This window comes from Culex pipiens, chromosome 1 (genome assembly GCF_016801865.2).
Source record: "Culex pipiens pallens isolate TS chromosome 1, TS_CPP_V2, whole genome shotgun sequence".
NCBI lineage: Eukaryota > Metazoa > Arthropoda > Insecta > Diptera > Culicidae > Culex > Culex pipiens.
Window position 1 is genome coordinate 53,462,871 of NC_068937.1, and position 16,528 is coordinate 53,479,398.

At 34.7% G+C, this 16,528-nt stretch overlaps 1 protein-coding gene across 2 annotated transcripts in view; it reads left to right on the top strand.

The window, feature by feature from the left end:
• Positions 1–16,528, top strand: part of LOC120412590 (CKLF-like MARVEL transmembrane domain-containing protein 4) — a 33,156-nt gene continuing 16,628 nt past the window's right edge. For both annotated transcript variants that reach the window (XR_005604829.2, XM_039573116.2), the window contains exon 1: positions 1–809. Coding sequence is in view for 1 of the 2 variants with exons in the window: in XM_039573116.2 (XP_039429050.1) it covers positions 639–809 (171 nt within the window). In the remaining variant the exon portion in view is untranslated. The remainder of the gene's footprint in view (positions 810–16,528) is intronic.

Genomic DNA, 16,528 nt, shown 5'->3' on the forward strand with positions numbered 1-16,528 from the left:
CTGGTTCAGTATTGAGCGCGCAGTCCCCCCGGAAAGAAGTCAGTTGTCGATCGTCGAGTCCCGGTCCAAAAACAGGTCTTTGTGGATAACCTACAAAAAGGAAAAAAAAGCCAGGGGAAAAGCAAAGCAGGCGGGAGCCGCACACCTGTTTTTGAAGCTCTTTCTTTTTATCTGCATTTTTTTTATTGTTGTTTGTGGCGAAGAAAAACGTGTACGTGTGCATGTGTGTATGTGTGACGAAGAGTGTGCCTTAAGAGAGAGAAAATGCATATTTAATAGAAGCAATTAAGGTGAATTGAGTGTTTTTTTGGATAATACGAAGCAAGAAAAGTGTCTCGTTAAATCTCGTTAAGGTGAATAACTCACTTAACAAAAATAAAAGAAGCAAGAAACCGTAAATTAGCGAATAATTCCTGAACGTGACAAATAGTCATTGTTTGCTGCGTGGTGCGTACCGAAAAAAACGCAAAGAAACTGCGCTTCAAAAATAGATCTTGAGGAAGTGTCACACGCGCGCGTACAAAACTTGAATCAGCCGGGCGCGAAGGAGAAAGTCGGTGTCGTAGTAGGCGCTGAAAACTCAACCGAAGCAGTGAGAGTGTAACGAAACACAGCGTCACAGCACAGCCCTAGTAGCCATGATGACGGAAACGGTCGTTACGGTTGACCAGAGCCATGCGGCACCACCGAGCAGTACCACGGCCACCGGACCGGCCGGCCAGGCCAAGCCGGACAACAGCCTCAACTGGATCAAGTTCAACGTGCAGTACTTTACGTCGATTCCCGGCATCTTGAAGCTGGTGCAGCTGGTGAGTTTCGCAAGTTTTTGGACGTCGCGTACCGGGTGTGATAAGATTAGTAGGCGGTGATTTGTCACGATATGACGAAGAAAATGGTAAAGCGGGGAACTTTTTGAACGGGGTTTATCGCCAGGTTGTAATCTGGACCATGGCAAGAAAATATGACTAGTCATCTTTTTTATATGGAACAGATATTGGATGCAAGTTATACGACCATTGACATTTTGTTATCATTTTGATATCTTTTGACGTCAGCAGGTATAGGAAGCTTTATATTGATAGATTTTTTTTTTGATTTTCAAAATAGATGCGTATTACATTAAAAATTAAAAATGATAATTAAATCCCATTTTCTTTTCAATAAAAACACTAGAATTACCAACAAAAATAAGATAGTAATTTCTTCAGTAAGAAAAACTACATGAAAACTGTTCGAAATAATGGTTTACATGATTAATCAAGTGATTAATGGCTTTTTTCATTTTTGTTGTTGTTATTATTACTCATTTCAAGACTAAGCCTGTTTATATTTTAGGTTTTTCATCATTGCAGCATTGTTAGCATTGAAACAAACCTCGATCGAAATATTTTTTAATTTATTTTATTGTTTCCATGTTATACTTTTCTCGTTTAACTTATTTCTAATTGTTACTAATGTAAATCAGGGTGACATTCATAGATTTTTTATTCATATTTATTCGAATGATAATACTTACCTCAAGATTTATATTATCAAAATACGCACTGGGAATAGACCACAGAAGGTTCTTTAATATTTTTACTAAAAAGTTTTTTAATGGTGCTTTGAAAAATACAGTCTAGAATCGATAATCCGAAGCCTCGTTTATCCGAAGCTTGAGTATTCGAAAGATTGTATGGGCAATCATGAAATGGGATTGCATGAGCAAAAAGAAAATGATTTCATTTTTTTCATTTTCTTAACAACAAATTCAAGCTCTACGGCCCCATTTAAGTCAAATTTGAATGGTTAATTGCCTACTAAATTATCTACATAATACATTTTCTCAATATTTCATCACCGCCTTTTTGGCCGCCATCTTGGATCAAAAAATGTTGAATCACTTTAGAGTACACAGCAAATTTTGAATTGCCAATCACCACTTTTGCTGAAATTTGGCAATGAACAAAAACATTGCTAAAAAATCAGTAACTGTATATCTATCTGTGTTTTTTTAATTTTGTATTGCGATCTTTAGAAACAAAGGTAAGAAAAATGTGAATAACAAATGCCTTGATGCTAACCACCTGTTTTTAGGTTAAAAGGATTGATGAAATAAATGTACAAATAACAGTACTGGAAACATGTTTAATGGCAAGCAAAATTTTGATGATCTAAATACCAGCAACGATTGCTGAATCTTCTGACATAAGAAAATTACTGAATTTTAGGCAAAATAATTTGAGGACCATCTATAAACCACGTTACTTTTGCTGAAATTTCAGTTGTTTTGACAATCTGAAATTTCAGTAAACTATCTGTCAAAGTGACAAATGTCAGTTAACTGAGAATTCAGTGAAATATAAATTACTTTATATTGAATTGGAATTTCAGCAAAGAAACGTCAAATAATTTTGCTTAAAATTCAGTTATTTTCTTGTGTCAGTTTGACAGATCATTTGCTGAAGATTCAGCAATCTGTTGCTGGTATTTAGGTTTTTTTCGTTTAAAATTTTGTTTTCGTTGGACCTTTAATTTTTTGAAATCTAATGATTGCATATCAACTGTTCGTGTGCATTTTTCAATGGTTTTTGCATTGAGTTGTTGAGAAGCCAGCGTCGAGGGACAAAAACTTTGAAAAGTATTTGCATGCGGCCTTAGTTGAAAATTGTTATTTAAACAACCGGTGTGATAGTCACTGTGTTTCTAACAAATTTCAGTCTAAAAGTGTGCATATTGAATTCATTACGCCAAATAAACCATTGGTTACTATGAAAAAGGAAAGCAGCAGGCTGGCCGAATGGTTAAGCTGCCCGCTTTGTAAGCGGATGATCTTGGGTTCGATTCCCATCTGCTCCAACCTTCCATCGGATGGGGAAGTAAAACGTCGGTCCCGGCATTGGTTGTTAGGCCGTTAAAGTCATTCCAGGTGTGGGAGTCGTCTCCCTGCTATAAAGACAAACAACACAACAAACCAAGCCTGCTCCGGTAGATTCGCTGGCGGCAGTTGGATTCGCATCCAAAGGTCGTCAGTTCGAACCTTGGAGTGGAAGGTTCCTTGGAGTAGAAAGAGGTTTGGGTTAGAGACCCTAAATAGGGAGACTGGTCTAAGCTTGCTAAATCGATCTGGCAACGTATGTTTTGAGCTTGGCAACACTGATAAGTTTTGCTGGGCGTAAAGGCAAAGGCTCGTTTGGATACGTCAAACTCGCGTCTGTTTGGGTACGTCAAATTCACTTCGTCCAGTCTCCCTATTTAGGATCTCTAGTTTGGGTGCCCTCCCCATTCAAGCCTTCGGACTCCTAAGTTCGAGCAGAAACTTGCAATAGGGACCACAAAAGACCTGGGGGTCGGTAATGTGGATGGTTTGATTACTATAAAAAAATCACAATAAAATGTTTGCCCTTAGAATTGAATCTGTCCTGTGATTGTAGTGATAGATCTCCCTTTCCCCTGGTGCATACAATTTGGCTTGCTTTTTTTTCTAGATATTTGAGTTTCAAATTTGCATCTTTGTTTCCCTTGGAATGGCTGTAACTTTTGACTGACAGTCCAAAATCAATTATTGGAAAACGAAAATGTTGGTATTTTCGACATAGTTGCTTGGATTGGCATGCTCAAAAGAGCCCTAAAAACCCCAAGCGTAAACCATTAGGGGGATAGGGGGTAATATGCACCCCCTAAGGGAAAACTGTGATTTCTCAACCATAACATCAATTCGGTGGAAGAATTTTCTTAGATGTTCTAAAACAACTATTATTCTTCGTCACCCATATGTAAAAAGTCTTGAAAAACCCTAAAAATTGTTTAAAAATTCATATTTCTAAAAATATTTTTGATTCATTCCAAACAATCATGCGGGGCAGTATGCACCACAACATTGGGGCAAAATGCACTACAACAACGGGGCAAAATGCACCACAACAATGGGGCAAAATGCACCGGGTAAAAGCAGTTTTCACTAGTCACCACTAGATGACACCGCTGTTTTTACAAAGGAGCATCACAGCGGTGCATTTTGCCCCGACCACGCTTATTACATAAAATTCAATTAAAAATACATTTTTTAATGTTTTTGGACTCATTTATGTATAGAAAAATGAAGATTTTGGTAAAAACTATATAAACAATTACTTACAATATCAATAAATGCATTTTATATTGTCCAAAAATCATATTGGAAGTTCAATAAAAATTAGATCAAAACACAACATTTTAAAGTTTTGCAAATAACTTTGGCTGTTTTTATCCTACCATGCTCAAACTTTTCCAGCATAGTTTTACAATGTTAAGCTTCCAATTTCTATGATTTTTTCCCCGGAAAATTCTTCCTAATATCGAGAAATGCTGGGGGTGCATTTTGCCCCGGGGGTGCATATTACCCCCTCTCCCCCTATTATTTTCAACCAAGCCAAAAGTTGTCCCTTGTCATTGGCACCAACTCCTATGAAGATAGCAAATCTTCAAAACATCACCTTTTTTTTTTTGAATATGAATACTCCTATGAAGATAGCAAATCTTCAAAACATCACCTATTTTTTTTTTTGAATATACAATTTCCACTTAATTGTAATTTGGCGATCTGACCACTGTGCAATGTAGTCCAGCAAACATTCAGCAACTAGGGTGCCATGGAAAAATGTTTCGAAAAGACTGTTTGTTTGTTTCAAAACCTGAAGCTGAATACTGCCCATCAATGAAAAAAACGGCTTTTATCCTCTTTTGTCAAAATCTATATTTTTGCTCCAAGCGGTTGAAGATGTTATAACGCATCTTCAGAAACTAGAATTTCACTAAAATATTGTTTTGTTTTGGCTGCCAATGCGAAAACCCAAACAGTTAATATCCCATTCCCTTTTGACATAACCGTGGCAAAGATTTGGTGGTGAACACAAAACTTCGTTTTTTTTCTATAAATACTTGATTTGGCATAACAGGCGAATCTTCAATTATTTGCAGAATATTCCTTCTTGATTATTTTAAGCACTTGGGGCTTAATATGAACAAAATTGTTCGACAAAAATCATTGATATTCTATGGTGAAGCTTGTTAGCAAAATTTGTACTATTTTTTACGGGTTTGTCAGCTCTCATATTTTGTTTCCAAAAATGTGGTATTGTTGGGAATGTTAATGTTCTACAACATTTTGAAAGAAATCTAATTAGTATAACTTTAAATTTGATTCTGCTAAGTTAAAAGCAGTTTTTTTAAAGCAGCAAAAAAAGCAGCTCTGTATCGCGAAAAAAGATGCAGATTTTCTGCAAAAAAATGTGACCCGTAGTTGGGTGTCTCAAAATTAAGTAATATTTATTTCAACATAATTATAAATCGTAGCTCGCAGAGCAGAGAACGACGCATTCGATAAAATTGGTACAATATTACTCCCAGCAATCAGCGAGCTAAAACAGTTACTAAGTGAACCCAAACGATCGGATGTACTGGGAAAACCACCATCAAACCCCAAACCATCATCTTGTTGCAGTGAGTTAAAAAAACTAGATCATTAGAACAATTCCAAGCAACTAAAAAGAAATAAAAAAAGAGTAGCGTTACCATTATCGTCTCTGAACGCTTTTTCCAGTCGTCTCAGCTCTTCCAGAGTGCACCAGTGTAACAGCTGTTCCATTAAACTTGGGCCTCGAAGCTAGCAGCAGCAGAAGCAGTTTGGAAAAAATGTTCTCCTAAACTGCTCGATTTCGACATCGAGCGTTTTTGATAGTCATATAGGGGAACTATACCCTTTCTCAGCCTATTTCTATTATCGGCCTATCAGCACTTTAATCATTAATTAAAGCTTTCATAATGTGTTTTTGACTGTTCCAAAGTAATAAATAGCTCAAATAAAAGTGAGCACGCAACTCTCCTTTGTCGATACATCTTAAAATGTTGATTTAATAGCGGAAAACGGCAAAAGTGATGAGAATTGGTCGAACGGCTTAGAGTGATTAAAATGGGTATATTTCCCCTAACTTGCTCATTGTGTAAGATGCTGTGTTGAGCTTGTCTTTGAAACCATCTCTTAAAAATATTCTTTTTATTAGTAAAATTTCAGTTTCAAAAGGAATCAAAATTCCATGAAAAACGTTGTTTAATGAATTGTTGAAGAGAAATCCACTAGCAAAGTAGTGTCAACTAAACAAACATTAAAAACAACTGTTTTCTTCTCCTTCAGGGTGTTGAATATGTAACACCTACATGCCAGCTTGAGTAACAAAAAAATGTGCATTTGGTCGCGATATGTATACGAACAAACGAGTACGTACAAGCTGTGTCGTGCAAAGGTGTGAAAATTAGTCAAATACTCGCCAAAGGTATGTGCGTTTGCGGAAAGGGTCAGGGTTGGTTGGTTTGCGTTCACTTTGAATTTGTTAGCTGCATTAGAGATTGAGATAAATGCAGCTTATGAGCAGCCGTCCTGTTTTATTGAAATCCAATTGAAATCATTTATCCATCAAACAATGATTTCACTAATGTGGCATTATCTGCCAACTCACATAGCTTTGGCTTGAAACTTTGTTCTAAAGGGCATTTTTGGTCCCTTGATCAGGATTCCGAGGTTTGCTGTCCCACCGTCACAAGTAACGAGTTATCAAAAAATGGACCTCGGGATTTGTGTTCAGAAGGGTAGTTCGAATCCGGGTATCCCTTGGTGCTATCCTGAAATCAAAGATTGATTTATACAGTCCAGACTCGACTATCCGAGGCCTATCCGAAGTTTCAATTATACGAAGTTTGACTATCCGAAAAAATATGTCTTTTTCTTTTTCTTGTTTTTAACATGAATTCGAGTTCTACGACCACATTTCAGGAAAATTCAGTATTTAGCTGATTTCCTATTAAATTATAAAAGGCATTTTTTCAATATTTCATCACCGCCATATTAGCCGCCATCTTGGATTTAAAAATTCTCAATCATTTTAGCGTAGTTTAGGGGTCATACTTAAGCTCGGCAATCGAAAAAAAGGGAGCGAAAAAGAAATTGTGATTCGATTATCCGAAGTTTCGGTTATCCAAAGTATAATTTTTCCGAGGCCTCCGGATAATCGAGTTTGGACTGTACTAGGCTAAATTACAAATTTTAGCTCGATCTGACCATGGGAACTCCTCCCTCTGAGTCCTTAAAGTTTGTACGACGAAATCGTCAAAATGTTTGGAGAAAAGCAACTGTTTTAGTTTTCTACCTTTTCAACATATTTTTAGGATTTTTGCCCGCAAACAAGGGTTTCCAGAAGCGTTTTTTACTTGCCAGTCTGCCAATTAATTACTCAAATTACTGGTCCAAAATGATTAATTACATAAATTACTTAATTACTTTTCACTATGATAAAAATCGTTTGATTCAAATTTAAGCATTCATTTCCACGGTTCTAAACTCAATTATTTATAAACAGCTCATTCGAAAGCTCTTCCAAATATTATGCTGTTTTTTTATACCAATCTGGATATTGTGAATTTCGCGTATAATTTTTATTGAAAATAGCTATAGGCAATCAAACGTCAAAAATGCCCCCCCACTAGAGGGCGCTGAAACTTTGGGTGATGTTTACATAATATCCTACAGCGAGTTAATTGGTTTGAAATTTGGAATTGTTTTATTTTATTTAAAAAAAAATGATGTTAGTATTCAATTATACAACTTTCAGGTAAAAAATAAGTAGCTCAATTGATATGAACAATAATATTTGTTTTATGGTCAATTTAACCTGTTCATTATCTGATTCGAAATTCCATTATGTTTCACGTTTCAATCAACCGAACCCTTATCAATCAATTGCAAAAGAAGATTATTTAAGTTGACTTGCGTTTTTTGGAGTCGTGTTTGTCATAAAAGCAAAAAAAATACTGTACTGTTTTACTTCAATATATCAATTTTAATATAATTAATAAATAATTTAAAATGGTTTTCACACGGTAAAAAAAATCTGTGTAAAATCGTATGCAAAAGCATGCACATCACCTTTCACAGCGGCGGCGAGATAGCCGAGACGGTTGTGGCGCGGACTTGGTAATCTGCATTTGACTCTCACCAGATTGATGTTATTTTTGGGGTGTGCAAAATTTATTTATTTTTCTTTTGTACATGCTTTTTGTGTACACGTTTTCTCATACAATATTACATGCTTTTTGTGTACACGTTTTCTCATACAATATTACATGCTCACAAAGGTGATGTGCATGTTTTTTCATGCGATTTTACCAAGTCGAATGCCATTCAAATATAGAAGTTGATTGAAAAAAAGGCCCACTGATTTTTCGAGCCAAACATAAACTTTGACAAATATTTGCAGCGGCTCTTCATGAAAATTTTAAAATTCATCAAAATAACGTTTAGTTTTAAAATGTTTTTCAAACATTGGTTTGACATTACTTTGCATGTTTTTTTTTTCTCAGGCAAATTAAAAATCCGTTACTGAAAATACGGATAATGTGAAATGTGACATTTACATTGGATTTAATTTCTGCATCTGAATATTAGTCGATTTTAATTTCACTCAGTTTGATTTTTAACATTGAAACGTTTGCCTCAGAAATTTTTGGATTTTTTTTGGGAAAATAGCTTAGCTCTTAATAGAGATATATTACAGGACTGTAAATTTCTGCAGATTATGAAAAAATATATAAATCATATTTTTATTTTCATTGGTTTTTAAATGGCTATCACTTGAAAATTTTGTTTTTATCAATGATAATTAAGTACATTTTGGTTTTAAATATTTGATCCACATAAACTTCAAATAATTTTGACTGCCTATTAGAAGAAAAAGCATAAACAAATAATCAATTCTAATGTTCTAATTCAGCTTAGATAAACAACATGATAAAAATAAATTTTAGGAGAGTTTTAGCAGAGAACTATGGTGAATAAGGCCTTCTACATACAGAACCAGTCTCTTTTAATCTTTGTGTTTCACTCTTATTTGAAATTAATAAAATACTGTTATAATAGATTATATATAAAAGTAAATAGATTCGTTGAAGAAGTACAATTTAAAAAGTCAATTACTTTAATTACTCAAAAATTACTTTAAATACCAATTAATTACTTTAATTTACTCTAATCACCATGAATTACTAAGTAATTAAAGAATTACCTAATTACCAGCAAAAAATCAAAGTAATTTTTAATTACTTGCCAGTCTGAGGCCTTGCTGGAAACCCTTGCCCGCAAAGTTATCAACTTTAGAAAATGATCATTTTTGGACGACCCAGCCCAGAACCCAAAATTATGTTAGATTTCCAACATCTGTCCAATTGCGAATTGGTTGAATATGCAACTTAAATCACCATACTTATCTGTAAACAATTTCCAGTCACAGTTTTAAATGGTTTTTAGAAGAAAAAATATATAAAAATGTTAGCATATTATTCGGAGGAAGTTTCAACTTTTGAGATATGAAATGAATCTTTACGCAACACAGCTAAACAAAATTAATTGGAAATTTTACACATAAAACACACTGTTTAGTAGAAACCCTTATCCCAACTTCACTTATTTAAACTTTTTTGTAAAGTTTGTCACATTACAAATAGTTTATTTTCCTCTTTCACATCATAGATGAAAAAAAATTAGATTACTTTTATTTAAACGATCAGAAAACTCTACAAAATGTTCAATTTTTAAACATTGAAATTCGAAACAATAGTTTCCGAGATATCATCAGCTTAAAATTACAGCCTAATTGAGTGATGTTCGTTCATCCAATCAAATTCTCTGTAAGGTATGTCAGAAACTAATTGTAAATTTAAAAAAAAATGAGAAAATCGTAGGAATTCATTTCAGCACATTTGCAATAGTTTTCAATTTTTTAAAAATCCCACTTTGGAACCAGAATTTGCACCTTAATGCACTTTGGCTCAAAAGAAGTTTTTTTAGTCACGTGAAACATAAAATCATAAAATAAAAAAAAATCGAAATGAAGAAATGGGTAGTTTTTTAGAGTGTAACTTTTTTTTTCTAATAGTCTTAATTATAATCTACAACTTTGCCGAAGACACCAAATCGAGAATAAAACCCATCTCAAGATACAGATTTTCAAATTTATACGTATCCATTTTGTATGACTAGCCCGCAAAATTGTATGGAAAACCTAGGATGCAAAATTTGCTACTTTTAGGATAGGGAATGTATGGACAAAGTTTAATCCAAATCCAACAATACAAATTTAAAAATTGCGAAATGATTTACGAAAATCTAGAAAACTTTTCTTTTGGGGCTCATTTTTGACATATATTCGGAATACTCGAGATTCCACGTAAGTTTGAAATATTTTGAAACAATTTGTCAGATAAGGCGGGTGAAACTATGAGAAAACTGATCTGCCAAAAAGTTAAGAGCGAGTCCACGAACAGGGCATACCCCTTTGTATGAGACGTCGTTTGGACCTCACCAATCTGCCTGAAATTTTCAGGGGTTGTTTGTACATATAAAACTAGCATCTAGTCAAAAAATGAGCACTCTAGGTCAACGAGAAGTGGGGCAAATCGAGACACAAAGTTTAAAGGTTCAAAAACGTCAAAAATCTAAAAAAGGCTGTAACTTAGTTAAAATTCAATTTATTTTCAAAATTCAAAATGCACTTGAAAAGGCTTGAAAAATGCAACAAAATGCAGGGTAGAGCATCCCAATGGGTTAAATTTAAAGGAAGTTATTGGCATTTTAGTGAAAAAATAGCACCATTTTCAAACTCAAATAAAAAAGTGTTCCATCCAGAAATCAACTCGGTTTGACCTGCAGCTTGTAGGGGACATCTAGGACTACCATCTGAGACTGAGAACGTTTTGGGTAAGGCAGTTTAACATATGAGCAGTTCTCTAGGATTTCGGTCATTCGATTTTTTTGTATTTTTTAATCCGACTGAAACTTTTTTGGTGCCTTCGGTATGCCCAAAGAAGCTATTTTGCATCATTAGTTTGTCCATATAATTTTCCATACAAATTTGGCAGCTGTCCATACAAAAATGATGTATGAAAATTCAAAAATCTGTATCTTTTGAAGGAATTTTTTGATCGATTTGGTGTCTGCGGCAAAGTTGTAGGTATGGATACGGACTACACTGGAAAAAAATAATACACGGTAAAAAAAATTTGGTGATTTTTTTATTTAACTTTTTATCACTAAAACTTGATTTGTAAAAAAACACTATTTTTATTTTTTATATGTTTTAGAGGACATAAAATCCCAACTTTTCAGAAATTTCCAGGATGTGCAAAAAATCATTGACCGAGTTATGAATTTTTTAATCAATACTGATTTAAAAAAAAATCGAAATATTGGTCGCAATAATTTTTCAACTTCATTTTTCGATGTAAAATCAAATTTGCAATAAAAAAGTACTTCAGTGAAATCTTTAAAAAATGCACCGTTTTCAAGTTAAATCCATATTGAAGTGACTTTTTTGAAAATAGTCGCAGTTTTTCATTTTTTTAAATTAGTGCACATGTTTGCCCACTTTTGAAAAAAATATTTTTGAAAAGCTGAGAAAATTCTCTATATTTTGCTTCTTCGGACTTTGTTGATACGACCTTTAGTTGCTGAGATATTGCAATGCAAAGGTTTAAAACAGGAAAATTGATGTTTTCTAAGTCTCGTCCAAACAGCGCACCATTTTTCAATGTCGATATCTCAGCAACTAATGGTCCGATTTTCAATGTTAAAATATGAAACATTTGTGAAATTTTTCGATCTTTTCGACAACAATATTTTCAAAATTTTCAAATCAAGACTAACATTTCAAAAGGGCCAAACATTCAATTTTACTTCAAAATTTCACTGGAGTACTTTTTGATTGCAAATTTGATTTTACATTGAAAAATGAAGTTGAAAAATTTTGCTACCAAAATTGAGATTTTTTGAATAAATCAGTATTGATTAAAAAAATCATAGGGGAAATAAACCCATTTTAAGCCTAATAAGCGGTCTTGTTTGAATGATGCTGGATAATCTGGAGTGTTCCTTGAAATTCAGTAAAACCAAGTACACCAACGAGTAGAGCAACTTTTTGTGAACATTTCTGTTTATTTTCACTTTTATTAAAAGTTATGCTATTCCTTTTTCAAGCATTTTAAAAAAAATATTTCAAAAACGCATTCTAATCAGTCGTGTGCATTGGGCCTAGCCCATTTTTGTATTTTCAGCTTAGTTCTTTTTTTCTTCCAACGCTCGTTTGGGTCTGCTTCGTGCTGCCAAAATTGATGAAATTTTGAGCGAACACTCACGAAAAGTAGCATTTATAGAGAAAGTTTCCTGGCAACACCACAAGCGCTGCTGGTGGTGTTGGTGGCCACCCTTTGTTCTTTATTTGCCTTCGCTTCTCGCTCGGTTTTCTTCAGCCTTCGATTAGAATGGATGGTCGAAATTGAAACGTCAAAAGACTTAGCGCGTTTGTTTTTTTGATGGCGCTTGCTAATTATTTACATGTTTCGGGATTATTTTTCAAGTGAGTAACTAAGTAACGGTCAAAAGAACATGTTGCCGGTACTGCCGTTTTACGGCGATATGATGTATACGCCATTTTGGACATTTTCAATTTTATTGTACAGTCTGATAAAGAATCTTAAAAGCTACCTCCTGACGAAAGAATTTTTCAAAAAACTGCTCTGGGGCCCTTTTTATTAAGCAAACAAACAATGATGTATACGCCAATTTTACTCATCATGATGTATGTATACATTGAGAATTGCTAGAAGTCAAATTAAATTCTGTTTGAATGATGATTTAAGGTTTTGGGACCAAATCAAGACTTGGCAATATTTTATTACATTATTTCGATTTAATTCTTAGGGGACGTCCAATAGGCGTCATCCATAAAGTACGTCACGTTCTGTGGGAAGAGGGGGGTTTTGAGTAAGCGTGAAATTGCGTGTTAAAAGCATAGGGAAATCGTGACAAAGGGGGGTGGAGTAAATTTTGGCTGATTTTAATGTGACGTACTTAATGGATGACACCTTATCCACATCCACGTAGATACTTTTTTGAAAATTCAAAACCCACCCACCTCCCTTGTGGACAACTGTTCATGCAAAAAAAATGTGTTTATGGAGCTTATACAATTGCTAAGGGAGCGTTCTTTTATTACGTAACGCAAAAAACGGATTTTTAGACCCCCTCCCCATTAGTAACAAAATTTCCATACAAATTTTAAAAATTTTGTATGGAGCGTAACACGGCCTCCAACCCTCCCTCCACCCAACTGCGTTACGTAATAAAAGAACGCTCCCTAATACCCTCCCCCCCCTTAAAGTATCCACGTGGACAATGCATTAAGGGATCCGCTCAGCTGTCAAAATAGCTGGCACAAAAAATATAGCCAGCCTAGTAGCCAGCTTTGATCAAGCAATGTATACATACTAGAGTGTAACAAAAATGACTTTTTGGCGGGCATTCAAGGGTTTGTTCCGGTGGGCATACTAAGCCCAAATCCAAAATATGAGCTTGATTGGACGTAACAGGAGCTGGCGCTCCGCCCTTCAATTTTAAATGGGATTTAACCCGTAAAAAAAGATTTTTTCAAAAATGTCACTTTTTGAGGCATTTTGGCCACCAATGCGTTTACCAAAAACATCACTGGCGTGTAGGCCAGATCCTTGCGCATCTTTTGGTATATATAACATTGACATTTGGAGCACCCTGGAGCTCGGTACAGGCCTTCAAAGTTTGGCATTTTTTCGAAAAATCGGTCCCGGCAAAAAAGATATGCGTCGCGCCTCGCGACGCCCTAGACGCCATTTGATTTTGCCGGAGCCGATTTTTCGAAAAAATGCCAAACTTTGAACGCCTGTACCGAGCTCCAGGGTGCTCCAAATGTCAATGTTATATATATCAAAAGATGCGCAAGGATCTGGCCTACACGCCAGTGATGTTTTTGGTAAACGCATTGGTGGCCAAAATGCCTCAAAAAGTGACATTTTTGAAAAAATCTTTTTTTACGGGTTAAATCCCATTTAAAATTGAAGGGCGGAGCGCCAGCTCCTGTTACGTCCAATCAAGCTCATATTTTGGATTTGGGCTTAGTATGCCCACCGGAACAAACCCTTGAATGCCCACCAAAAAGTCATTTTTGTTACATCCTAATACATACATCATTGGGAAGTAAAAGTAGTGATTTTTTATTGCTATTTTTTCGGCCAAATGATGTTTGTGGTTTAAAATCGTAGAGAATAGGAAAAAACAAGAAATTTTGTAGGGGCCACATTTTTATTGTACTTTTTAACAGTTTCTACAGAGCAGACCCTAAATTAGTCATTTTAAATTGAAAAAATGAACAAAAACAGAAAATCGTGTCTACAGCAAAATCACCTCGATGGCGTATACATCATATCGCCGTAAAACGGCAGGGTAGTTGAAAGCAATTTTATATCTTAAGCGCTTTGAAATCGTTAGCGCAAGTGAAAAGATATTGATGGCGACTTTCGTTAACCAGTTAACCTCTGATCTTGCGTGTGGATGTGTGTGCCACCAAAATGATGAGAAATGGTCTCGCAAAATAGAAATTATGATCAAAAGTGCATTAAATTTGATCTTTTTGGCCAGTAAGTGGCATACATTTGCGTGCTTACTCGAGGCGGTGCTGTTGCTGGTAAGTTTACAGCCTAAATAGTATTTTTGGAGCTTTAATCGAGCATCAAACTCTCCATATGACGAAGATAGGTGTTTGATTAGAAAGGGTATATTTCCCCTAACTCGGTCAATGATTTTTTGCGCAACCTGGAAATTTCTGAAAAGTTGGCATTTTATGTCCTCTAAAACATATCAAAAAATAAAAAAAAATAAAAATAGTTTTTTTTTGCAAATCAAGTTTTAGTGATAAAAAGTTAAATAAAAAAATTACCAAATTTTTTTACCGTGTATCATTTTTTTCCAGTGTAGTCCGTATCCATACCTACAACTTTGCCGAAGACACCAAATCGATCAAAAAATTCCTTCAAAAGATACAGATTTTTGAATTTTCATACATCATTTTTGTATGGACAGCTGCCAAATTTGTATGGAAAATTATATGGACAAAATAATGATGCAAAATGGCTTCTTTGGACATTACCGAAGGCACCAAAAAAGTTTCAGCCGGATTAAAAAATCCAAAAATTAAAATTGAAGAAAAAAGACCGATTTCGTAGAGAATTGCTCATATTAAATAGACACTTTTACTTTTAGTGAATTGAAAGTGAGACAATTTCACAAAAGAAACATGCACAAAAATGTTTATTTTCATCCATTTTAACCCTTTAAAAGATGAAAGTTAAAAAATTTAAAAAGGGTTCCTTTTTCTGGTGACATCTAGTAAAAAAAACGAACGAACTTGATTTTCAATAAATGTGAATCGAAGATTATTTTTTAACTTTAATTTTATAAAGGGTTAAAATGGATGAAAATAAACATTTTGTGCATGTTTCTATTGTAAAATTGTCTCAAGATCACGAATATGATGAAATTATTACCGGAAAATTTCGATCTAAGAGGTCTCCCGAGCAAAAATTTGCAGCCAAAAAATTCACTAAAAGTAAAAGTGTCTATTTAATATGTTAAACTGCCTTACCCAAAGCGTTCTCAGTCTCAGATAGTAGACCCAGATGTCGATTTTTTTTTATTTTTCCCGTGTTCAGCAGGTCATTTTGATCAACTTTTGTTTTGCAAAAAAACTTTACTTCTCTTGTTTTATGTTTTTCTTGTTTTATTTTTTGTATTTTAATTTGCATTTATCTTGTTATGGTCATGTTTGTTTTTGATAGCATTTGGTCTATGCAAAAAGTTATTTTAAAGTGCATTTTACGCTAGTTCAGTTGTTTTGCAATCATTAGTCGTTAAAAAAGTGTAAGATTTGACGAAAACAAAAATTTCAACGAAAAAAAACTTCTTGCGATACTGAAGATCGAAGGTTTTTAAATCAACCCAAACATGTTAAAAATGATTTTAAACGCAGGGGAATGCATTTTGAATCAATTTCAGCTGATTGTACACACACGAGGGGGGGGGGGGGGGGGGCAACATTGTCAAAGTGGTTGAAAATTGATTTTTGGTGATTTTGTAAATCGAAGCCCGTCTAAAGGCGGGGTTGGGTTGTAAAAGGTTAATAGTCCACGAAATTCCCGAAACTTATGATCTGAAGGGGTAAGGGTTTTCGAGGTTGTTGCGAAAAGATATTGGGGTATTATGGGTTTTTTTTTTTGCGAAAGCTATGAATAAAACGAAAACGATTAAAAACAAATCTAGAGAATTAATTATTATTTTAACATAACCATTAACTGCTGTGAACATTATTTTATCAAAGAATTTTATCGTTTTTTACTCACGAAAATGCTTAAACTCGGTTCAAACTGCAACCTCCAATTATGCGCAAACGGGTGGTGGTACGAAGCAAAAAAAAAGGTAAACAATTCGCTCTCCTCTTCAAGATGTACAAATAGAGTCTAGCAAAGGGGCGTCTTACGCGCCGTATTTGCACTAATCTTGTGTAATCATCAGTAGTGCCGCTTTGCGAATGCTGCGATAGCTCTTCTTGATTACAAATTGCATACCGGCTGGCTGGCAGCACGGTTAACGATCCACACCCAT